General features: G+C 64.8%; 1 protein-coding gene across 1 annotated transcript in view; it reads left to right on the top strand.

Annotated features, from left to right (window-relative positions):
- Positions 1 to 23,233, top strand: part of ADCY7 (adenylate cyclase 7) — a 38,272-nt gene extending 15,039 nt beyond the window's left edge. The window contains exons 3-27 of the mRNA XM_054710824.1: positions 6,628 to 7,062; positions 7,164 to 7,367; positions 7,752 to 7,913; positions 8,677 to 8,826; positions 9,405 to 9,553; positions 10,055 to 10,166; positions 10,280 to 10,407; positions 10,774 to 10,932; positions 11,143 to 11,275; positions 12,277 to 12,468; positions 12,778 to 12,812; positions 12,944 to 13,027; positions 13,502 to 13,574; positions 13,825 to 13,922; positions 14,945 to 15,029; positions 15,403 to 15,528; positions 16,291 to 16,389; positions 17,055 to 17,248; positions 18,399 to 18,489; positions 18,701 to 18,856; positions 19,421 to 19,567; positions 20,065 to 20,169; positions 20,438 to 20,552; positions 20,973 to 21,097; positions 21,259 to 23,233. Coding sequence (XP_054566799.1) covers positions 6,829 to 7,062; positions 7,164 to 7,367; positions 7,752 to 7,913; positions 8,677 to 8,826; positions 9,405 to 9,553; positions 10,055 to 10,166; positions 10,280 to 10,407; positions 10,774 to 10,932; positions 11,143 to 11,275; positions 12,277 to 12,468; positions 12,778 to 12,812; positions 12,944 to 13,027; positions 13,502 to 13,574; positions 13,825 to 13,922; positions 14,945 to 15,029; positions 15,403 to 15,528; positions 16,291 to 16,389; positions 17,055 to 17,248; positions 18,399 to 18,489; positions 18,701 to 18,856; positions 19,421 to 19,567; positions 20,065 to 20,169; positions 20,438 to 20,552; positions 20,973 to 21,097; positions 21,259 to 21,405 — 3,303 coding nt within the window. The 5' untranslated portion in view covers positions 6,628 to 6,828 and the 3' untranslated portion in view covers positions 21,406 to 23,233. The remainder of the gene's footprint in view (positions 1 to 6,627; positions 7,063 to 7,163; positions 7,368 to 7,751; positions 7,914 to 8,676; positions 8,827 to 9,404; positions 9,554 to 10,054; positions 10,167 to 10,279; positions 10,408 to 10,773; positions 10,933 to 11,142; positions 11,276 to 12,276; positions 12,469 to 12,777; positions 12,813 to 12,943; positions 13,028 to 13,501; positions 13,575 to 13,824; positions 13,923 to 14,944; positions 15,030 to 15,402; positions 15,529 to 16,290; positions 16,390 to 17,054; positions 17,249 to 18,398; positions 18,490 to 18,700; positions 18,857 to 19,420; positions 19,568 to 20,064; positions 20,170 to 20,437; positions 20,553 to 20,972; positions 21,098 to 21,258) is intronic.
- The last annotated feature ends 472 nt before the right edge of the window (positions 23,234 to 23,705 follow it).

The raw sequence follows: 23,705 nt of genomic DNA, 5'->3' as shown, positions 1-23,705 counted from the left end.
CGGGGGAGGGCGGGAGGCGCCGGTTCCGGGCTCACTGCCAGCCTGATGATCCGTGTCCTCTCGACCCGGGTCCTGGGTGCCACGCACGGCCCCGGTGCTCTGCCCACATCGCCCCATCGAGCCCCCTCAAAGCCCTGTGGTCAGAATGGGAAACTGAGGCACAGAGGGGGTCCGCAGCTTCCTCAAGGTCATGCAGCTTAGACACCGTGCACCCAAGACTTGTTTTCTTTCTAAAGCAATTTAATGTATTTTTATGTTTACACACGTATATGCATATATGTGCCTCTACACACGGACAAACATGCTAGGAACACATCTTTCCATGTCAACATACTAAACTTACAGTCACTTTAGTCATCAACCGCCTTATATTGTCGTTTGAATTTTTCTAGTGTCGTTATTCACTTTGTTTATTTTAAAAACCACTTTATTGAGATATGATTGACATACCAAAAGCTGTACTTTTTTCTTTACATTGCCCTGACCGGGTATCGAACCCGTGACCTCTTGGTGCATGGGTCGATGATCAACCAACCACTGAGCCACACCGGCCGGGCTGTACATTTATAATGTAGACAACTTCATAGGTTTGGAGATAAGTATACACACGTGAAACCATCGCCACCATCTATGCCATCAACCGTTCATCACCTCCACAAGTTTTCTTTTACTCCATCTATGAGGATTTTTCTGATGACACATACAACCTACCCTCTGAGAAAAAACTTGAACGTCTGCAGTGCAGTGTTGTTAACTGTGGACACGATGTACACAGTAGATCCTGGTTTTCCTGTGAAAACTTTTTAAAAAATGGCACGAGCTACATGACACTAGAAACAGGGAGGGACGACTGTTCGCTCGGCCCCGCAGCAGCTGTGGTTTTCCGTGTCCTGGTTCCACCCCTCTCCCAGGCACTGCCGTCGCCATGGGGATTAGTTGCGGATTCCCCGGGACAGCGCTGTTTTGGCTGCTGCCCCCTCTTTCTGACAGCTGCATAGTGTTCCGTCGTCAGGATGGGCCCTGATGTATGTCACCAGCTTCTGACCGGTAGCTGCGCCGTTTCCCGTCTTTTGCTGCTGCACACGATGCTGCCGAGAATAATTTGGACACATCACTTCACACACCTGGAGGTGTGAGCAGGATAAATTCCCTGAAGTAGATCTGCTAGGTCAAAGGTCTGTGTACCTTAGCGACTTGGTTAGATATGACTTACCTGCCTTTCCAGGGGTGTGCTGAGCCTCACTCCTGTCAGGGTGAGTGAGTGCAGTGTGAGAGTGAGTGTGTGAGTGTGAGTGTGTGAGTGTGAGTGTGTGAGTGTGTGAGTGTGAGTGTGAGTGTGTGAGTGTGAGTGTGTGAGTGTGAGTGAGTGTGAGTGTGAGTGTGAGTGTGTGAGTGTGTGAGTGTGAGTGTGTGAGTGTGAGTGAGTGTGAGTGTGAGTGTGAGTGCCTGTTTTACCCAGCCCGGCCAACACAGGTCTGTGAAGCGCTTTTGCCAGTCGGATAAGTAAAACTGGCTTTCCTCCGTAGAGTTGATCTGCATTTCTCTTATGCGTGCGTGCGTGCGTGCGTGCGTGCGTGGCGGGGGCGGTCAGCTTCTTTCCAAATGCTTAGGAGCCATTTGCATTGCCTTTCTGTGAACTTCCTGTTCATGCCCGTCTCCCATGTTTCTGCTGGGTTAGTGGTCTTTTAATTTACTTGTTGTTTTTTCGTAGGCGCTCTTTACATAGGAGGGAGGCCACGCCGTGTGGTAGGACCTGCAGATGTTTCCCTGATCGCTCTTCTTGGGGTTTTGCTCTTGGTAGGTTTTGAGTGATGTCAGGGTGCATTTGCTACATACAGCGCTACCTGGCATTCTTTGGTGGTTTCTGCTCCCCTTGGCCACCGTCCGACGTAAACGATGAGCCCTCCTGGCTCTGCCTCCTCTGGCCTCTGCTGCGTCTTTAAACAGGCAGCGAGCAGTGCCGGATTCAGACTCGAACTCACACCCTTCCTCCCCCCTCCCCAGTTCAGTGGTTCCCCTGGTTCCGTCTGTCTGTGGGTTTGGATGCATCTCCTCTCCCACCTCCCGGGCCCTCTCGGGCCTTGCTGTCTGGGTGGCCGTGGGGAGCCCGCTGTCCCGTGGCCCCGGGCAGGACTAGCACGGCGTGAGGCCCCCCAAGGCCAGCTGGACTCCCCTTTCTGCCTTCTTCCTTATCGAGGGGAAGGGCTGAGAGTGTGCTACACATGGCAGGAAAGGGTTTCCCTCCTAAAGGGCCGAGTGAGGGCCGTGATTAAAGGAGTGAGTCACTAATGGTGAAATTTCAGGCAAGAAGGGTGTGTGTTGGGGGGGCACTGGCCTTCCAATAGACATGGTTGCCTGAGCACCTACTGTGTGCAGCGCCCTTGCAGACACCTGGGCATGAGGTCTGTGCCTTCTGGGAGCGTGTGCCTGGAGTGCCTGCCTCTTGGCACCTCACCTGGGGCCTGGCGCACGGAAGGTTCTAGTGTGTATCTGGTGAATGAATGACTGAATGAATGACTGCTTCCTCTCAAGGTGAATGAATGGATGAACTGTCATTAGAATTGGCACTGGAGGTGGCACACTGGATGGATTATCCCAGGCAGCTGGTGCCTTGGGAGTGAGTGATAAGTGGGGTATTTGCGTTTTAAAGAGGACAGAGGAAAAGCAGAAATGAGGATTTGGGATACAAAGAATACTTTCCTCTCTGTGCCCGCCCCCTCCAGAACTAGCCTCCAGGTGTCTCTCCTGCCGCTTCTTAGTCCTCCCCACGCAGCCACAGCCGGGCCTCAGGGGTGTGACGTCACGCCTGTGCAAGCGGGGACCCCAGGCCCAGGTTGGGCACAGACCTGCCCAGGGCCAGGGAGCGGGTTGGAGCTGGAGCTGGAGCGCAGGCCTCTGCCCCCCAAGGCTGAACGGCAGCCTGTGGTCCCCGGGGGTGGGGTCATCAGCCGAGGAGTTTTGGGGGAGCAGAGAGAGGGGCTGGGCTGCTCACGTCACTGGGGGGCTTCAGCTTTTACCCCTGCCTGGTGGCTTTGCGGCCTGTCCCCGGGAGGGCGGGGCCCCGGGGACCCAGCCTCTTGGTGCCTGTGCCCAGGGATGGGCCTCGGCTCTGGGACTGGGCCTTCTCTCTGGGCTCATTGGCCAGTTGTCCTGTGAACCTGGCCTGTCGGCCATTGTGACTGCGCCTCACTCCCCCGACTTGGGGGTTTGCCCATGAGCAGAGTGAGGCCAGAACGGCTGGCATCTCTTGGTTCCATGAGGTCCCCCTAAGTGCCCGGCCTGTGCTGGGCAGAGCGGCCGCTGGTCTCCCTCACAGCTCCCTCGCGGCCTGGGCTACCTCACCCCCACCTGGGACCCAGCCCTCGAGCTCTCAGCCATCCTAGGGGCTGAGCCTGCACTGTGGGTTTTGGGGTGTGGGCGCAGGGACGGCGAGGGGACTGAGCGGGCCTCCTCTCCTCAGGCCTGCTGCCCCCACTTCCTCTTTCTGAGGCCACCAGCCAGGCCCTGTGCAGCCGGGCCTCCTGCCCGGAGGCTGGGGTTCCTGCCAGCACAGCCTGGGTGAGGAAGTGGGGGCCCGCACATCTGAAAGCAGGGGGTGGGCTCGAAGTCCCCAGGGTGTGGTAGGCTGTTGGCTGCCGGATCCGCCAGCTCCACAGGGGACCGATTTCCTGTGCTTCCCTGAAGGCCCAGTCCTGGGTGGTAATTTGAGGTCCAGGCCCCCGACTTCCAGCAGCTGCGGAACCTGGACCCCGCTGGGCAGCATCCGGCCAGGAGAGCCCGGCGGCCTGTCTCGTCTGTGGGACGCGAGACGACGGTGTGTGGCGTAGCTCGGAGGGCTTCCTGGAAAAAGAGGCCGCCCTGGACCGAGCTGACTGAGGAGGCCGCCCTGGACCGAGCTGACTGAGGAGGCCGCCTGACCTTGCCCTGGGCCCCCACAGGGAGGGCAGGAGGGGTGACATTTGAGATGTGATGGGCGCCGTGGATGGTGGCGCCATGAGGGCGATGGACAGGACGAGAGTGGGCCCCGATGGCCTGTGTTCAAATCCCGGCTCTCTCACCAGCTGTGTGACCTCAGGGAAATGGCTGGACCTCTCTGTACCTCAGGTCCCACATCCACGCAATGGAAGCGGGAGTCCCATTCACCTACAGGGCGGCGAGTGGGCTTGGAGCACACAGCGCCGGGCACACAGTGGGCGCTCAGTGGGTTTTGTACGTGGATCCTCCACCCCTCTCAGGCCTGGGCTGCAGGGAGTCCTCCCCCAGGGGGAGGAGGTTGATACTTCCTGGCATCCTTTTCTACCTGAGGGTGCCCTGAGCCCCCTAATTCCTCCCTGGGAGGAGGCCACTAGAGAGAATGCAGGGAATCCCCCTGCCCCCCAGCCTCCCACAGCCTGGGCCTCCCGTGGCCTGGGCCTCCCGTGGCCTGGGCCTCCCGTGGCCTGGGCCTCCCGTGGCCTGGGCCTCCCGTGGCCTGGGCCTCCCGTGGCCTGGGCCTCCCGTGGCCTGGGCCTCCTGCAGTCTGAGCCTCCCGTGGCCTGGGCCTCCCGCGGCCTGGGCCTCCCATGGCCTGGGCCTCCTGCAGTCTGAGCCTCCCGTGGCCTGGGCCTCCTGCAGTCTGAGCCTCCCGTGGCCTGGGCCTCCTGCGGCCTGGGCCTCCCGTGGCCTGGGCCTCCTGCAGTCTGAGCCTCCCGTGGCCTGGGCCTCCTGCGGCCTGGGCCTCCCGTGGCCTGGCTGGGGCTGTGGAGTCCGGGACACAGTGACAGGTGTGCGTTTGAGAGGGTTCCCTTCCCAGCTCAGCCCCTTCCAGAGGCACCTAGGACCGGTTGCACCTGCAGGTCCCCGTCACCTCTGACCTAAGTGGACCCTCCCCCTGACTCTGGACCCATCAAAGGGCTGTGAGGACCTCCTAATACAGCAAGTGGGATGGACCTGGTGCTAGACAGAGGACCCGGAGGCCTTGCCCAGCGGAGGAGGCCTCTGCGTCTGGTTTTGGGGTGGCTCCTAGGGAGGGGCTGGCCTGGGGTGTCTGAGGGGGGGTCCCGGGCCATCTCTCAGGAGTGAAGATGCAGGCTCTCCACCCGGCCCGGCCCTGCCCTGCTCAGGGGCTGGACGGGTCCCTGGATGGGCGAGGGCTGAGCAGTGCTGGCATTGTGCACGGCCTGGCCTTCCCTGGCCCTCCCGCCGTTGCCCGGGAAGTGGCCTACTTAGGTCCCCGAGAGGATGCACCAGGCCCGTTCCCACGCACCCTCGCAGCTGGTCCTCTGTCTGTGGCCGGCTCAGGAGGCTTCACGTGCCTGGAAGGGCAGGCCGGCGGCCGGGGGGGAAGGCAGCCTGGGGCCTGTGTGTCTGCGCGTCTGCGTGTGCATGTGTGTGTCTGTGCCTGTATTTGTGTGTCTCTGTGTGCGTGCATATGTGCGTTTCTGTCTGTGCATGTGTGTCTGTGCCTGTATTTGTGTGTCTCTGTGTGCGTGCATATGTGCGTTTCTGTCTGTGCATGTGTGTGTCTGTGCCTGTATTTGTGTGTCTCTGTGTGCGTGCATATGTGCGTTTCTGTCTGTGCATGTGTGTCTGTGCCTGTATTTGTGTGTCTCTGTGTGCGTGCATATGTGCGTTTCTGTCTGTGCATGTGTGTGTCTCTGTGTGCGTGCATATGTGCGTTTCTGTCTGTGCATGTGTGTGTCTCTGTGTGCGTGCATATGTGCGTTTCTGTCTGTGCCTGTATTTGCGTGTTGCTGTGTGCATATGTGTGTTTGTGTGTGTGTGCACATCTGTATGCATGTGTGTGTCTGTGTGCCTGTGTGCATCTGTGTGTGTGTCTGAGTGTGTGTGTTTGTGTGCATGAGTGTGTGAGTGTGTGTGTCTGTGTATCTTTGTGTCTTTGTTTCTGTGTGTGTCTGTGTGTGTGTGTGTGTGTGTGTCTGTCTGTCTGTGTATCGTTGTGTCTGTGTTTCTGTGAGTGTCTGTGTGTGTGTGTGTGTGTGTGTGTATCGTTGTGTCTGTGTTTCTGTGAGTGTGTCTGTGTGTGTGTGTCTGTGTATCGTTGTATCTGTGTTTCTGTGAGTGTGTGTGTGTGTTTGTGTATGAGTGTGTGTGTCTGTGTGTGTGTCTGTGAGTGTGTGTGCAGTTTGCTGGGGGATGGAGCCACCATGGGAGTTAGCATTTCTCAGGGTTTGGGGTTTGGGGTTCCTCAGCCTGGCACCCCGACGCACTGGCCTTGGCCTGGGCCCGGGAGGCAGGCGTTGCTGCGTGTAACTGGCCGCTGGTTCAGTCCCGGGGCTGCCGCTGCCGGAGGGAGCCCGGCGGGGAAGCCTCCGGGCTCTATGCTCAACCCCTGAGCCACACCGGCCAGGCTGGGGGCTGAATGTTTAATTTCACTTTAATCAACTTTAATTTTTAAGAGCCGTGTGTGACTGGTGACTGCTGTACCCCACAGAGCAGTTCTAGGGAACCCAGGGGACAAGCCTTATGACCTCGGGGTGTGCAAAGCTTTAAACAGGACCTGGAGTTGGGTCCAGGTTAGGGCTGATAAATCAGACCCAGGCTGAGGATGGCCCTGCCGTCCCCTGATGCCAGCCCTCCCTGACGTGGCCTCCCAGGTCACATCCGGGTCACTTTGTGTGTCTGCAGAGCTGAGGAGCCGTGAGTCTGGTCAGCCTGACCTGGATGCCAAGGAAGATGCCAGAAGCGCTGTGACCGAGGCCTGGCGTGGAGCCGGCAGGCACCGCGGTGCCCATGGACTTGCAGGCCGAGGGCCCTCCTCCCCCGCCCCGCCTGCCGGGCTCGCAGAGGCCAGAGGCCTAGGCCCGCAGGGAGGGTGTCGGCACACAGATGCCCTCCAGGCCGTGGGCTCTCCTGAGTGGGCTTCCCGGGCAGGTGTGCCCAGGGCGGAGCATGCCGGCCAAGGGGCGCTATTTCCTCAATGAGGGCGAGGAGGGCCCGGGCCAGGACGCCCTGTATGAGAAGTACCGCCTCACCAGCCAGCACGGGCCGCTGCTGCTCACGCTCCTGCTGGTGGTCATCGCGGCCTGCATCGCCCTCATCGTCATCACTTTCAGCTACGGGGTGAGTGAGGCAGGTGGACAGGCAAGCCTGGCAGGCTTCCTGGAGGAGGCGGCACCCACCGGGGAAGCCGTGACACGTCCGTGTGTGTGTTCCACGCCCAGGACCTCTCTGGACAGCAGGCCGTCCTGGGGACGGCGTTCCTGGCGCTCGCCGTGTTCGTGGTGCTGTACGTGCTGGTGTACGTCGAGTGCCTGGTCCGGCGGTGGCTCCGGGCCTCGGCGCTGCTCATCTGGGCCTGCCTGGTGACGCTGGGCTACGTGCTGGTGTTCGACGCGTGGACGAAGGTGGCCTGTGCGTGGGAGCAGGTACGGGGCTGGGTGCCATTCATCACTGTACCGTCTCTGGGCATCAGGTCCCTGTGGAGCCGGATGGACCAGCGTTGGGGGTTTGGGGGGTTGGGCCCGGCCCTCGTCCGCCGGGCTGTCTGTCTGTCTGGGCCCTTCTGGGTGGGCCCGCACTGGGTGGGAAGTCGCACGTGTCCAGCTCAGAAAAGCGAAAGGCACGGCTCATGTGCCAGGAAAGGCTGAGGGGTCGGTCCCGGGGCCCCCGCAGGGGCCACACCCCACTCCTCTCAGCTCTGCTTCCAGCCGTGCCCAGGTCGGGCAGAGACGGCCTCGGGGCCCCCGGCTGGGCCTGGGCTGTGCCCTGGGTGGTGGCGTGGCCGCCTGCACTCACCGTGTCCTGTGCAGGTGCCCTTCTTCCTGTTCATCGTCTTCGTGGCGTACACGCTGCTGCCCTTCACCATGCGGGGGGCCGTCGCGGCCGGGGTCGTCGCCAGCGTGTCCCACCTCCTCGTGCTTGGCACGCTGATGGGGGTCTCCTCGTCACCCAGAGCCTGGGTGTGGCTGCAGGTGAGGGGCTCCGGGGGTCTGGGTGGGGTGCAGGTGAGGGGTCCTGGGGGTCAGTAGGGGCTGTGGTTTGGGCTGAGGGCAGCCAGGCCCGTGGGGTGAGTTGGTCCGAAGCCGGGAGCCCTGTTTGCAGCCCGATGGCCTCAGGGCAGGCTCTCTGGAAGCCCGACGCCTGGTACCCAGAGGCTCAGCTCCTCACCAAGTCCTGGCCCTTTTCTGGGTGCAGGGCACTGTCCTGGGGTGTCACCCGCAGGCTGGGCACCCCTGGGCATTCTGTCCTGTGTCGTGTGCTGAGTGAGCGGACTTGGTCTCACTCGGTGGTGCCGTGCGCATGTGGTTTCCTCCTGGCGGGTCTGGCGCCTGCTCCGGGGGCAGAGGCGGGAGCTCTGGGCAGCCGGGGGTGGGGGTGGGGCGGGGGCGCTGTGTCTTCGGGGACAGTCCCGGGTGCTCCCCTCAGGCCCTGGGCCGGGCCATCCTGCTTCCCAGAACTGACCGGCTCCCCGTCTCTGGCGTCCGGCCTTCTGGACCAGGGAGGGGCTGGCAGGTGCCGAGCCGACCTGAGCCCTGGTCCTGTGGTGATAGCGGCTGCCTAGGGGACCAGCCCCCGCCTGGGCCTCAGTTTCCCTGCCCGCCCAGGAAGGGGCGGCCTGAGCCTGAGTGGGTTGGAGGTCAGGGAATGGGCGGGGGTGCCATCGCCAGCTCAGCAAGGGGGACAGCACCCCGGGGGCAGGGCCAGGCCGCACCCTGAGCCATGTCTCCGCCTCAGCTGCTGGCCAACGCGGTCGTCTTCCTGGGCGGGAACCTGGCGGGCGCCTTCCACAAGCACCAGATGCAGGGCGCCGCCCGCCAGCTCTTCACCTACACCGTCAAGTGCATCCAGACCCGCCGCAAGCTGCGCATCGAGAAGCGCCAGCAGGTGGGTGCGCCCCCCGGGCCCCGCGTCCTTCTCTGCGGGCGGCAGGCGCCCCTGGAGCCGCGTGTGCAGGGGCCACGTGGCCGGACACCCATGCAGGCTGACCCCAGGGCCTGCTGGGGACACGCGAGGGTGTGTGCCCGCCTGGGCTGGTGGCAGGACATGGGCCAGCAGAGGTTGAGGGGTGTTGGGCAGAGCAGAAAGGAGAGACGTGCAGGTAAAGCCTGGGGTCTGACATCACCCCGCCTGCCCCCCTCCGCCCCCCGCCTGCCCCCCTCCGTCCCTCTCTGTCCCCCTCGGTCCCCCTCCGCCCCCACCTGCCCCCTTCCATCCCCCCGCCTGCCCCCCTCCGCCCCCCTCTGTCGCCCTCCATCCCCCCACCTGTCCCCCTCCGTCCCCCTCCGCCCCCACCTGTCCCCTTCCATCCCCACGCCTGCCCCCCTCTGTCCCCCTCCGCCCCCTGCCTGTCCCCTGCCGCCCCCTGCCTGCCCCCCTCCACCTCCTGCCTGCCCCCTCTGCCTCCCTCCGCCCCCCGCCTGCCCCCCTCCGCCCCCTCCGCCCCCCTCCGTCCCCGTGTCCAGGAGAACCTGCTGCTGTCGGTGCTCCCGGCCCACATCTCCATGGGCATGAAGCTGACCATCATCGAGCGGCTCAAGGAGTGTGGGGACCGTCGCTACATGCCCGACAACAACTTCCACAGCCTCTACGTCAAGCGGCACCAGAACGTCAGGTGGGCAGCGGCCGGCCTGTGCGCTGGCGTCTCCTGGGGAGGCCTCCCGCCTCCCGCCTCCCGCCTCCCGCCTCCCGCCTGAGCTGTGGACGGCCCAGAACTCAGACTTGGCAGCTGGGAGGTCTGGTGCAAACTGTGGCTCTGGCTGCCCAGGCCGTCTCCATCTCCCTGAGCCTCAGTGTGCTCATCTGGAGAATGGGAGTCTGCCAGGGGAGGGTGAGGCGGAGCTAACGAGGCCTTTAGTTCTGAAGTCTGCAAAGGTGAGAAGCCAGGGTTAGGGAGGGGAAGGCCGCGCCCCGCGCACCGGCTGTGAGCACGTCCCTCACGCAGCGAGGCCGGGCTGGCGGGGTCGGGAGGCCCTGCACACTCCGGGGTTTGCTTTCGCCGCTCTCGTCCCTACGGGGGCTGCGGGCGCAGGGGTGGCGGGCTCCGGAGGGCCCGTGTCCCTGCGGCCCTGTCCGGCACGGCTGCCTCTGACCCTCCGCGTCCCCCTCCCCCCAGCATTCTCTACGCCGACATCGTGGGCTTCACGCGGCTGGCCAGCGACTGCTCCCCCAAAGAGCTGGTGGTGATGCTGAACGAGCTGTTCGGGAAGTTCGACCAGATCGCCAAGGTCAGCCCGCCAGCCGTGCTGCCGCCCCTCGCCACGGGGGGCCGGGGGGGGTGGGGGAGGCGACGGCCTGCGCGCCCCGGGCCCCCCGCCGACCCGCCTCCCCCTCCCCGCAGGCCAACGAGTGCATGCGCATCAAGATCCTGGGGGACTGCTACTACTGCGTGTCCGGCCTGCCCGTGTCCCTGCCCACCCACGCCCGCAACTGCGTCAAGATGGGGCTGGACATGTGTGAGGCCATTAAGTAGGTACCGCGGGCAGGTCCAGGTCTCCGTGACGGTCTCCTCCTGCCTCCCAGGGCACGGTGGGGAATGCATTGTCCCCATTTTTCAGATGAGGAAGCTGAGGCTCGGGGGCAGGTGGCGAGCCTGGATCACTCAGCCGCATGTAGGGGGTCCCCGCACTGAGCCTGAGTGTCAGGGGCTCAGAGCTGGGGCGTGAGGGTGGGCAGGCTGGCAGCAGGAGGCGCTCACGGCCCCATCAGGCCGAGAACCTTCTCCGGTAACTGCGCCTCCCCTGTTCCTACCCCCTCCTCCAGCCACACCCCACACGGGGACCCCGAGCTGGCCCTTGGGTGGTGAGGTGAGGTGACCCTCCTGCTCTGCCCCAGGCAGGTGCGGGAGGCCACGGGCGTGGACATCAGCATGCGTGTGGGCATACACTCGGGGAACGTGCTGTGTGGTGTCATCGGGCTGCGCAAGTGGCAGTACGACGTGTGGTCCCATGATGTGTCCCTCGCCAACAGGATGGAGGCGGCTGGAGTCCCCGGGTGAGGCCCCCGGACGGCGCTGAGCTCCTGACACTGGACTGGGGGGGCTGTCGGCGGGGGAGGGGGGGCCGGAGGCGGATCAGTGAGCTTGCGGGGGGGCGGGGGCAGGGAGCCGGCTGGGCTCCGGGCTGCCCGGCTCTGGTGCTGTGCACCCTTGGGCGGGGCCGCCCTCTCGGCCCGGCCGCGCCGCCTGACTTGGGTCTCGCCCAGCCGGGTGCACATCACAGAGGCCACCCTGAAGCACCTGGACCAGGCGTACGAGGTGGAGGAGGGGCACGGGCAGCAGCGGGACCCCTACCTGAAAGAGATGAACATCCGGACCTACCTGGTCATCGACCCCCGGGTACGCGGCTGAGGCAGCGGGCGGGGGCGGGAGGCCACACCCGGGGAAGGTGGCCTGGAAGGAGAGCCGGGGAGAGGCCTGCCGGGTGGGAGTGAGCTCCCCGTCACTGGGTCTGGTCTAGGCCCCAAGGAACGCCTTCCCTGGGCCTCAGCGTTCTTCTCCATGAAATGGGAGTAACAAGGCCCCCCCCCCCCGCCCCCGAGGACAGCCCAGGGGAAATAAGTCACTAGGAGTTTAGTTTCCATGCGGCCATCACTAATCCCCAGATTTCCAAAGGACGCATTTGAAAGCCTCACTTTGGATGAGACTCAGGAAAGCTGGGGATGGCCGGGGGCTGCGGGGCCGGGGGGGCTGCAGGGCGGAGGGCTGCGGGGCTGGGGGACCGGGGGGGGGGGCCGGGGGCTGCGGGGCCTGGGGGGTGCTGCGGGGCCGGGGGGCCGGGGCGGGGCTGGGGGGCTGCGGGGCTGGGGGGCCACGGGGTCGAGGGGCCGGGGGGGTTGGGAGGGCGGGGGGGCGGGGGGCCGGGGGCTGCAGGGCCAGGGGGGCCGTGGGGCCGGGGGCCGCGGGGCCGGGGGGCAGGCCTCCACGTGTCTGGACTCTGCCCTGCGGAGTCGGCCTGGTCAGCGATGCACCACTTTCATCAGGACCCCACGGAGGGGGCCCTCGGGCTGCTCCCAGCCTGCCCCGCTCCATTCTTCCCGCCCCGGGAGGCCAGCTTATCCCCTTGTTGCTGGTGAATCATCCTTGGGGCGCGCTCAAGAATGTCGGCCACGCAGGCTCTTCCCGCTCCCTCACTCCGGCCTTGGCCGTCCTCAGGGCTGGCCCGACTGCCCAGAGCCTCTCCAGCCCCTGCTCTCCCACCCACCCCCACCCCACCCCACCCGGCGAGCTGCTGGTGTGCAGGGGCCACGAGGTTCAGTGAGAGTGCCTCCTGCCGCTCCGGCAGCTTTGCCCGCGGGGCTGAAGCGCGGGGTGGGACGAGCGGCTGTGTCCGCCCGCAGAGCCAGCAGCCGCCCCCACCCAGCCAGCACCTCCCCAAGCCCAAGGGGGACGCGGCCCTGAAGATGCGGGCCTCCTTGCGCATGACCCGCTACCTCGAGTCCTGGGGCGCCCAGCGGCCCTTCGCCCACCTCAACCACCGAGAGAGCGTGAGCAGCAGCGAGACCCCTGTCCCCAACGGCCGGCGGCCCAAGGTAGGACCGTCCTCCCGGGGAGCTGGGGACCGGGATGCCCCTCGCAGGGGGCAGCAGGGCCTGCGCTAAAGCGTCTTCCCGCCGCCCCTCACTTTCTCCACCTGTGAAATGGGTGCGGTGGCTGCCCTGCTCCCTCCCGGGGACATGAAGGCGCGTGGAGGGTGCGCCAGGGCGGCTGGGCTGTCTCCGCCTCCTCGTTCCCCAGCCGAGTCCAGTTTGGTCCAGGGTTGGTCCCACCCCCTGCCCGTGTGCCCGAGGTAATAGGCCGAGACCCGGGATGGAGACTGACGGCCTCTCCCCCCCTTCCAGGCCATTCCGCTGCGGCGCCACCGCACCCCCGACAGGTAGGTGTGCCGTCCCCTCCCCGTCCCAGTGGCCGGCCTTCCGGCCAAGCCCCGCCCAGTCACTCCTCCAGGCAGGCTGCCCTGATCTCTGCGGGTCCCGGGGTGATGCCTGGGTGTGTGTCTGATTCCAGAAGTGCGTCCCCCAAGGGGCGGTCGGAGGACGACTCCTATGATGACGAGATGCTGTCAGCCATTGAGGGGCTCAGCTCCACAAGGTGAGGGGCCTAGATCTCTGCGTGCCCTGCCCCCTTGAATGGGCCCCCCATGTGCCCAGGGTCCCCCATGTGGCCAGGGTCCCCCATGTGGCCAGGGCCCCCCATGTGGCCAGGGTCCCCCATGTGCCCAGGGTCCCCATGTGGCCAGAGCCCCCCATGTGCCCAGGGTCCCCATGTGGCCAGGGCCCCCCATGTGGCCAGGGTCCCCCATGTGCCCAGGGTCCCCATGTGTCCAGGGCCCCCCATGTGCCCAGGGTCCCCATGTGCCCAGGGTCCCCCATGTGGCCAGGGCCCCCTATGTGTCCAGGGTCCCACATGTGCCCAGGGTCCCCCATGTGGCCTGGGCCCCCCATGTGGCCCAGCTCCAGTCATGTCCTGGAAGCTCCTTCCCCTCCCTGGTGCTGCCCTCTGACATCCCTTCCCCCGGGGGGCCCTCCGCCTCCCCACATCTCACTGCCCTTCCTGCCACCCCAGGCCCTGCTGCTCCAAGTCTGACGACTTTTACACCTTCGGGTCCATCTTCCTGGAGAAGGGCTTCGAGCGAGAGGTGAGCGCCTGGCCGTCCCGGGAGGGGCCTCGGGCCCTGGCTGTTCAGGGACGTGGAGATAGAGTGGGGGAGTGGGGGGTGGGGAGGGGAAGGGTCCCCTCTAAACACCCAATGGAGACAAATGAGAGTTGACCGTCAGGGAGGGTGAGGGGCTCTAAGGTAATGAACTGGAGTCGGCCAAGGGGGTCAGGGCACGTGGCCCTGCGGGGCCTCCGCTGTCGGGCCACCCTCAGCCTCTCTGTGCCCCCAGTACCGCCTGGCGCCCATCCCCCGGGTCCGCCACTACTTCGCCTGTGCCAGCCTCGTCTTCGTCTGCATCCTGCTGCTCCACGTCCTGCTCATGCCCAGGTCAGGCGGGGTGGCAGGACGGTCAGCCCACCGGGGTCAGGCGGGGTCGGCGGCCGGCAGGGGAGTGGCACCCGGCAGGCGGGTCGGCTGTTAAGAGCTCAGGAGGCCTCCGTGGCGTTCCCGCGCCTGGAGTTCCCGGCCCCTAGTTTTTGCTTTAACTGAACGGGCTGCTCCCTGGAGCCTGAGCCCCAGCCTCCCAGCTCCCAGACGCCTCTCAGCCTTGAAGCCTGCTGTCCGCACGGCCGGGGCGTCTCGTGTGGGCCTCCTGCCTGGGTGCCGGCCCGCCCGCCCTCTTAGCTGTGGGACACGGAGGTCAGAGGCGTGGGTCAGGCCTTATCCAGGGTGCACACCACCGAGAGGCATGCCTCTGCCTCACGGGCCCTCTGGGGAGAGGGGGGAGTCACAGGGAGGGGGGGTCAGCCCCTTGCTGGTTGGAGGGCGGTTAGGCTGCGGTGCAGGGCATCGTGTTCAGGGCGCGCTCACTAACACAAGACAGAGCTTCCGGACCAGGCCCGAGGCTCCGGCTGCGAAGTCACTCATTTAAAAATATATTTGTATTGATTTCAGAAAGGAAGGGAGCTGGAGAGGGGGAGAGAGAAACTTCAACGAGGAGAGAGAATAATCGATCGGCTGCCTCCTGCACAGCCCCTATTGGGGATCGAGCCCCCACCCCGGGCCTGTGCCGCGAGCAGGAATCCAGCCGTGACCTCGTGGCTCACAGGCCGATGCTCAGCCACGGAGCCACGCCTGAGCTCACTCCCTCCCTATGCACCTGGTGCAGACGGGGGACCTGAGCTTGATGTCGGTCTTCCGGTCTGGCCAGGCCCTCGTGCTGTCGGCGCGGCAGCTGGACACGGGGTCAGAGGGCACTGGGCTGAGCATAGAAGAGCAGCTTGGGGGTGGGGGGCGGGCAGGAGGCGGCCGTGCGCCTGAGGACTGGGGTGCTGGGAGATGGGGGAGCGTGTCGGAGGCTTACCCTGAGCAGACGCTCCTCGAGAACTTGGGCGTGTCCCTCCCTGCAGGACGGTGGCCCTGGGGCTGTCCTTCGGGCTGGTGGCCTGCGTGCTGGGGCTGGTGCTGGGCCTGTGCTTCGCTGACGAGTTGCTGGTGCGTGGGGAGCCCCTGACCCAGCCCTGTGGGGGCTCATGGGTGTTGGGGCTGAGGAGGTGCAAGTCCCCGCCCCCCCGCCCCCCTGGCAGTCATCGAGTCCCCCCGACGCTTTCCGCCAGAGGTGCCCCCAAGCAGCCATAGCTGTCCACAGCCCCGAGGGTGGGCACGTCCCTCTGTCTGGGCACCACACGTGTCTGAGCTCCGGGCACAGCACCCGCCGACCTTCCCCAGCTGAGTGAGATCTCGGGCTCTCACGTCTGTGGGGCCCTTGGCCTACCCCCCCCCCCGAGCCCCCCGCCCCCACCCAAAGCCTCAGGCAGGGTCCCCGCTCTCCGGGCTGCAGCGGGTGACGTGAGCCTGTGCTCCCCAGCGGTGCTGCCCGGCCTGGACGGTGCTCCGGGCCGTCTCCGAGAGGGTGGAGACGCACCCGCTGCTGCGTGTGGCCCTGGCCGTGCTCGCCGTGGGCAGCCTGCTCACCATCGCCATCGTCAACATGGTGGGTTCCCGTGCCAGGTGGGGGGAGGGGCCCTGGCGAGGACCCTGTGCCCGCCTCCTGGGGGCGGGAGCCAGGCCTGAGCCTGGGAACCTCCCAGTTCTGGACTCCCAGAGTTTCGTTGCCTAAAAGCTGCCCGTGGCGAACCCTCTGCACAGCCCCGTGGCCGGGCTGGGGGTTCCGTGGCGGTGAGAGCTCCTCCCCGCCAGTTTCCTGTCCGGGGCCCCAGGGAGCTCGCGTGGCCAGCCCCACAGGAGGTGCCCTGAAGCACGGGGTCCCAGACACGCGTTCTTTCTTCCCGGCCCCCGAGGAGGCCCGTCTCACCCTCCGGGAGACTGGGGAGCCATCCTGGGCTCCAGCTGGGAGGACATGGGGCCCCTGCCTCTCGGGCCATGCTCCGTGTCCATGTCCATGTTCCTACATCTTTCCAGGCCCCACACCTAGTCACGGTCTTCCCCACTCCACGCCCCTGACCCCACCTCTGTGCCCCTGTCCCCACTCCACACCCCTGTCCCCCCTCTGTGCCCCTGTCCCCACTCCACGCCCCTGACCCACCTCTGTGCCCCTGTCCCCACTCCATGCCCGTCCCCACCTCTGTGCCCCTGTCCCCACTCCACACCCCTGACCCTGGAGACTGACACAGCTGGGCCTGGCGGGACGTGCCGTGATGCTGGCAGAGGCCTTGGGCTCAGCCCTGCTCGGCCTGGCAGATGCTGGAGTCCCAGACCCCGACCGCCTGTCACGGACGTCTTCTCTTTTCTGCAGCCCTTGCTGCCCTCCCCAGCCCTGGGGCTGCCTGCTGGGAACCAGACCAGCCTGAGGGCCGGGAGCAGCAGGGAGAGGACCCCTTGCGAGCTCCTCCCGGTGAGTGCGCCGCCCTGGCCCCCCTAGTCCCCAGGGTGTGGCCGAGTGGACCCCGGCCTCTCCCCGGAGAGGTGGAGAGGGCCCCGCGAGGCAGGGCTGGAGACCATAGGAGTCGGGGTGTTGGTGCATTTGGTCTAGACGTGTGGGTAGGTTTGCTCCAGCTCAGGGTGAGGGGTTTGGTCTTTGTTCTGGGGGCAATGGGGAGCCACAGCCTGCTTTTGAGCAGGAGAGTGAGGTGTGCAGAGATGCACTGTGGGAAGGACAAGCTCACGCCAAATTCAAGGCAGGGAGGCTATTCCGGCATGTGTGTGCCCCTGCCCCTGTCCTTCCCCCTGCCCTGCCCCGCCCTTGCCCCTTCCCCCTTCCCCACCCCTTCCCTGCTCCTGCCCCACCCCGTCCCTGCCCCGCGTCACATCTCCACGCCGCCCGAGTTCCCAGGACATTGCTTTCCTGAGTCCACGTGCCCTAAGTGGAAGTGAGGGTGCGGTAAACACAACACAGGAAGCTAGACTCGCCGCCTGCCCCTTGTTAGGGCGTCAGGAAGGCGCGAGGGCGAAGCCGAGACCCACGGCTCTCCACGGGGCCCCGCCCTTGGGTGACGGCTGGTCCAGGAGGTGTCTCTCGGAGACGGGAGACGGTGGGTGACCAGCACCCCGTCCCCCCAGTATCACACCTGCAGCTGCATCCTGGCCTTGGTCGCCTGCTCCGTCTTCCTGAGGATGAGCCTGGAGCTGAAGGTGGCGCTGCTGACCGCGGCCCTGGTGGCCTACCTGGCGCTCTTCCACCTCTCCCCGTGCGCGCAGTGGGACTGCTGCGGCCCCGGCCTGCGCAACCGCACCGAGGCCAACGCCACCCTCAGGTAGGCCTCGCCCACGGCCCATCGTAATGGGGGCCCGTTGTGTCCCGTTTCCATGGCATTTCAGACTGAGCCCCGGCTGGTGGGCACTGCGGGGACGGCGGGCTTCCTTCACAGGAAGGCAGGGACGGCTCCAGGTCTGCGCACTCCGAGCTGAGGGACTGGCTGCCCGGTGCTCTGGGAGCGTCCCTGGTCTCCGGGCCCCCTGGGAGGTCTGGTCTGGAGGCCAGTTTGGGGTGGGGAGGAGGCTTCAGCCAGAGTTCTAGAAAGAGCACTGTGTCTGCTCTACTCACAGACAGGCGGGTGGTCACCTGTGGCCCAGGGGCAGGTGTGTGCGTGGTCCTGACAGGTGTGACCTGTGGCCCGGGGGCAGGTGTGTGCGTGGTCCTGACAGGTGTGACCTGTGGCCCGGGGGCAGGTGTGTGCGTGGTCCTGACATTGGTCACCTGTGGCCCGGGGGCAGGTGTGTGCGTGGTCCTGACAGGTGTGACCTGTGGCCCGGGGACAGGTGTGTGCGTGGTCCTGACAGGTGTGACCTGTGGCCCGGGGGCAGGTGTGTGCGTGGTCCTGACATTGGTCACCTGTGGCCCGGGGGCAGGTGTGTGCGTGGTCCTGACAGGTGTCACCTGTGGCCCGGGGGCAGGTGTGTGCGTGGTCCTGACAGGTGTGACCTGTGGCCCGGGGACAGGTGTGTGCGTGGTCCTGACAGGTGTGACCTGTGGCCCGGGGACAGGTGTGTGTGTGGTCCTGGCGCTCTGGGCCTAATTGGATTGAGAAGAGGGGCCTGGCTCCCCTTGGACTAGAGGCTGGGACCAGGGACCAGGACAGGCTGCCCCTGCGGGTTGGCTGGCACCTGCACACCTGCCAGGGCACATGTCCTACCACGGAGCTGGCGCCTCCTGCCCCCTCGCTGCCTGGGCTTCCTGTTCGGACTGGGTGTGGCTACTCCTTGTCATCTGGGCCTGAGCTCAGATGTCACTTCAGAGCGGCTGACCTCTGACCTACACCCCTTTTCTCCTTTGTCTTGTTCACTGCGCCAGACGACCGGTCTTGGTGGGTCTTCCCGGGTGGCACTGGGGGAGTCTGGGCCCCACGCCCCTGTGTTTGGGGGTGAGAGCTGGATAGGACCCTGCCTCTCCCTTCACTCTCGCAGCTCCCCCGCCTGCTCCTGGTCAGATCTGAAGACCATGATCAGCTTCTACCTGGTTTTGTTCTACGCCACCCTCATCTCGCTCTCCCGACAGGTGAGCAGGCAGCCATGCCGCCTCCACGGGGAGGGCCGGGTGGGCTGGGCCGCCTCAGACCTGGGGCAGATGGTCCTGGGGGGAAGCCCTGGTCGGGGACCCGAGTGCCCCCGGGGTCACGTGAGGGAGGTGTTCACCACAATCACAGGGTGGGCCATGGGGCGGGGTGGCAGGGGCCCGCTCACGGGGCAGGACTCTGTCCCGTCTGCAGATCGACTATTACTGCCGCCTGGACTGTCTGTGGAAGAAGAAGTTCAAGAAGGAGCACGAGGAGTTTGAGACCATGGAGAGCGTGAACCGCCTGCTGCTGGAGAACGTGCTGCCGGCCCACGTGGCCGCCCACTTCATCGGGGACAAGCTGACCGAGGTGCGCGGGCAGGCGGGGAGGCCGAGGCCCAGGCCCAGGCGTGCGGCCGGCGCTGCCGGAGGGCCTGCCCGCACACCTCGTGCTCCCCGCCTGCGCAGGGAGGGTTGATAGCCACCGCGTGTTTTCCGCGGGCCTGGCTGCACTCTGGGGCCTGGGGACAGGGTGAGCTGCTCGCGCAGGGACACGGGCGTGGGCGCAGACCTGGGCGCCTCCCTCCCGGGGCGGTGGCCCACGGTGCCTGCCAGGCAGGATGTGGTGTGTAACCCACAGTGATGAACGCGGCTGTCACCGGCTCCGTGCCGCCGTGTCAGAGACGGAGCGTCTCCTGACAGACCTCTCCACCCCGCTCTGCAGACCCAGCGCATTTAAGAGCAGAAATCGGCCCGAGCCTGACTCTTCCCGACCACCTGACAGAAACTCCCGTTTTTATTTTAAAAAACGTGTTTACTGATTTTAGAGTGAGGGGTAGGGAGAGGGAGAGCCCCCTGCTGTGGACCAAGCCCGCGCCCAGCTCCTCCGGCTCCGAGGGCCAGGAGGTGGCCACAGGCCCGCTTCTCCCCGCAGGACTGGTACCATCAGTCCTACGACTGCGTCTGCGTCATGTTCGCCTCGGTGCCCGAGTTCAAAGTGTTCTACACGGAGTGCGACGTCAACAAGGAGGGGCTGGAGTGCCTGCGCCTGCTCAACGAGATCATCGCCGACTTCGATGAGGTGGGCCCCGCCGGGCGGGCGGCAGGGGCACGTGCCCATCTACCGCGCACCCCGCTAGGAGGGCGGGCACGCTCCGTATCACAGCCCTCCTCGCTGCACTCAGTGTCCGGTCCTCTCTGGCCGGCAGCGGGCTACCATGCGATTCCTGTGGGGGATCCCGCCAGCCCCCGCGGTTGGCCTGGGTCGGTGGGGCCCGCCTGGGAGCTGGAGACAGAACCGGCATCCCCGTGGCGCTGTTGCAGAGCGGGCCGCTTGCTCCTTAGCAAGACCAGAGGCCAGACAAGCAGTGGAGGGACAGGGGACAGGCGGTGTCAGGGCAGACAGACAGGAGCAGGGAGAGAACACACACTTGTCCATAGGGGCGAGCGGGTGGGCGGGCGAGCCCAGGGTGAGAAACGGCTTCGTCAGAAGGGCCAGGGCCGGGCGGGAGCCGCCCTCTGAGACCTGGGACAGGCCGCTGCCGCTGCAGCTGCCCCAGCCCTGCCTCTGTCCCGCAGCTGCTGCTGAAGCCCAAGTTCAGCAGCGTGGAGAAGATCAAGACCATTGGCAGCACCTACATGGCAGCTGCGGGGCTCAGCGTGCCCTCTGGGCATGAGAACCAGGTACGCAGCGTCTGGTGGCCTCGGGCCCGCTCCACGAGGTGAAATTCCAGTCCCAAACCTGCCACCTAAAGGGGGTCTCTCCACGCCGACCCAGGAGGGAGGGTGGTGAGGGGCAAGTCCGGGGCCCTCTGTGCTGAAGCCCCTGCCTGCCGACGGCCCTCCCGTGGGCCTCGTGCCCACACGGTGCAGATCAGGGCGGCTGGCGCGTCCATCTACCCGTCGAGGCGGGAAGACGGGGTGCGGCCAGGCCTGATGGCGCTGTCCCCAGGACCTGGAGCGACAGCACGCCCACATCGGCATCATGGTGGAGTTCAGCATGGCCCTGATGAGCAAGCTGGACGGCATCAACAGGCACTCCTTCAACGCCTTCCGCCTCCGTGTCGGTGAGCCCCAGGCCGTCCTCGCCCACCTCCTGGGAAGGGTCCCAGGGGCCCTGCCTTTCCGAGCCCAGCAGTTGGGCAGTTACTTTCCTTGCACACCACGGGCATGATTACCTTGGAAATGACACATCCCTACGGACAGTGGAGACCCCAGTCAGCAGCTGTAAACAGCTGTAACGTCCGCTGAGAACCAGTTCCTGGCCGGGTGGTCACTGAGCCACAGGCGGTGCGCAGAGGTGCTGCCGGTGAAGAGGTTGGCAGGTGCTAGGACGAGCGCCCACTCGGGTGCTGCGGGCGACTGACTGGGAAGCACCGTCCAGGCCTCCGGTTCGGGCCTCGTCCAGCTGTCCCGGGGGGCTCTGTGGTTGGTGGGGTGGGGGTTCTCTAGCCTCAGTGACTTGCAACTGCGAACGTCCTCTCCAGGCATCAACCACGGGCCCGTGATCGCTGGTGTGATTGGGGCGCGGAAGCCTCAGTACGACATCTGGGGAAACACGGTCAACGTTGCCAGCAGAATGGAGAGCACTGGAGAGCTGGGCAAGATCCAGGTAGACTCCTGGGGACCAAGGAGGGAAGCGCTTCGGGTGAGGGGACCTGGCCGCTCACTGGGGCCCAGCCGCCAAGTCCTCGGGGGAACAGGCGCGTTGCTGCTGGCCGGCCTGCCCACCGCCCCCTCCTGCTTCTGCAGACTCGCTCCTTCCCTTCTCAGGTGACTGAGGAGACATGCAGCATCCTCCAGGGCCTCGGCTACTCCTGCGAATGCCGGGGCCTGATCAACGTCAAGGGCAAAGGGGAGCTGAGGACCTACTTTGTCTGCACAGACACTGCCAAGTGCCAGGGGCCCGGGCTGAACTGAGGGCTGCTGGGAGGGGCTGGACCTCCGCCCCTGAAGCAAGCCAAACCCGTGGAAGATGCAGCCCGCCAGTCACCGAGGCCGCGGAGGGGCTGGCTGCCGTCGCCTCCCGACAGATGCTGTGGGGGCCTCCAGGAGCCTGCACGAGAGGACTTCTGGGGCACGTGCACCAGCACCCCTGCTTAAGGCAACCGCTGGGCCTCCTCACACCGGGCAGTTGGAACCCCTGTGCTGGTGGGGGAACGTAGCCCCCAGCCTCAGGAAAAGGCTCCCGAATTTCAGCTTCTCATTCGAGTCCCTGCTGCTGCTGGCCTGCTGTGGTCATGACCGAACCCCCATGGCCGGGAGCTGCACGGCCAGCTGTTTTCCAGGCAGGAGGACAGAGACAAGTAGCTGATGGGCTGGACGCCTTTGCCCCCGCGACCAGCTACGGCTTCTAGACTTCTCACCCGGCATTCTGGCGAATGGAGCTGGAAAGGGCGTTTCAAATGTCCAGGTGGTTTCAAACGGCGGGAGAGAAACCCGTGGACGTGGGCTACTTCCGCCTCTGGCACGTGTTTCTTTAAGTGGATGTATTATCAATGAAGGTTTTATCCTTTTTAATGATTTCTTAGGTCTAGACAAGCCTCTTCCCTCCAGTGTATTCTCTGCCTTTTAACCACTGGCACACAAGCAGGACCACTGTCCAGGGTCAGCTCTGCGGAAGGTGGCCCCCCACTTTAACTCCAGCCTTTCGAGGTTAGGTTCAGTCAGCAAGAAGCCTGGAAAGCTAGGCCCAGCCACCTCCTCAGCCCGCCTACTGGTGCACGTCGGCGCCGTCCCTGCCAGCTTCGGCAGGAAGGAGTGGGGTCTGGGGCGCCCAGCACCTCTGAGACCCCCTCCTGTCCTCTCGTCTGCATACTGCCCCTGAGGCGCTTCAATCCAGCCAGGGCACGTGGAGAGGTCCCTGACCTGGTTGCGGAGATGTTCTTGTTCTGACCGAATGAACCAGGGCAAGTGCAAAAAGCATCTGGGAGCTTCGACTCTCACAGAACCCCAAGTCCAGCCAGGCTCCACGGGGCGAGAACCAGCCTGCTGCTCCTCGTTCTGCACTGCCACCTGAGCAGAGCCACCGGCCCTGATGCAGGCGGTTCACTACCGCAGGGACCCCCGGATCTAATGCAGGCGATTCACTACGGCAGGGACCCCCGGATCTAATGCAGGCGATTCACTACGGCAGGGACCCCCGGATCTAATGCAGGTGATTCACTACCACAGGGACCCCCGGATCTAATGCGGTGACGTCACTACCGCAGGGACCCCCGGATCTAATGCGGTGACGTCACTACCACAGGGACCCCCGGATCTAATGCAGGTGATTCACTACCACAGGGCTCTCAGCTAGTCACCCACGGACCCCCTGGGATTAGAGAACTGCACAGAGACTTCTTCAGGAAGAGGATACAAGGTTGCAGGCAGGGCAACTTGCACAGGGTGCTGGTGGGCGCGTGGATGCGTTGCATGTAACTGGGATGGTCTGAGTATACGACAAGGAATTGTATGGCAGCAATGCTGGGAAGGGAATAAGCCTCCAACGGCCTTTTACACAGCGGTTCTTCATAGGAAGGGCTGGTTTCAGGTAAGTCCTGTGCTGTAGCCGATCCTCTAGAGAGCAGCGCAAACATCAGGCTACAGGAGCTTAAAGAATACTGGTTACCATGAACGTACGTATGTGTGTTTACAACTAAAGCACTGTGCCCGGATGAGATGAGCTTTCGATGTTCAGATCGGAGTGTGTAACTGACCATGACAGTCACTTGCAGTTGTGTTTTATAAATGTTTTCTAATTACGTCACTCCGTCACACGTGTCATGTTGTTTGTGACAGGACAAGTCTCTTTTCTAACACTGACTAGGGAACCCCCACCCCCGAGGTTAATGTAGAAAACTTCCTAATGGGAGGAAGACCCTCACCCGCTGCACGGGTGTGCAACAGGTCAACGTGCGGGCATGTGCACAAAGGGGGTGTTCTGTGCACTGAGTAGAGAGCTGTAGTGTTCGTCTTAGGACGTTATGTCGTGTTTATAAAGTACCAGCGTTGCTACTTGCTTAGCCTCTCGTGTATTAAATGACCAGTACTTGCGGAAAGCCTGCGTGCCCTGACGTAGACGCTTTCTTGGCCACAGGAACGATCTTAGCTAAGCAGGGCTCCGGGTCAGGCTGACGGCTGCCTGCGGCCCCGGGGCAGGAGCAGCCGCACTCCGGTCTCCCAAGGACTCTGCCCAGTCGGCTCCACCCATTTCCCAAAGCTCCGGTGGCAGCAGG

The sequence above is a fragment of the Eptesicus fuscus genome, chromosome 21 (assembly GCF_027574615.1).
Source record: "Eptesicus fuscus isolate TK198812 chromosome 21, DD_ASM_mEF_20220401, whole genome shotgun sequence".
Classification (NCBI taxonomy): domain Eukaryota; kingdom Metazoa; phylum Chordata; class Mammalia; order Chiroptera; family Vespertilionidae; genus Eptesicus; species Eptesicus fuscus.
This window is presented reverse-complemented; position numbering and strand designations above follow the sequence as displayed.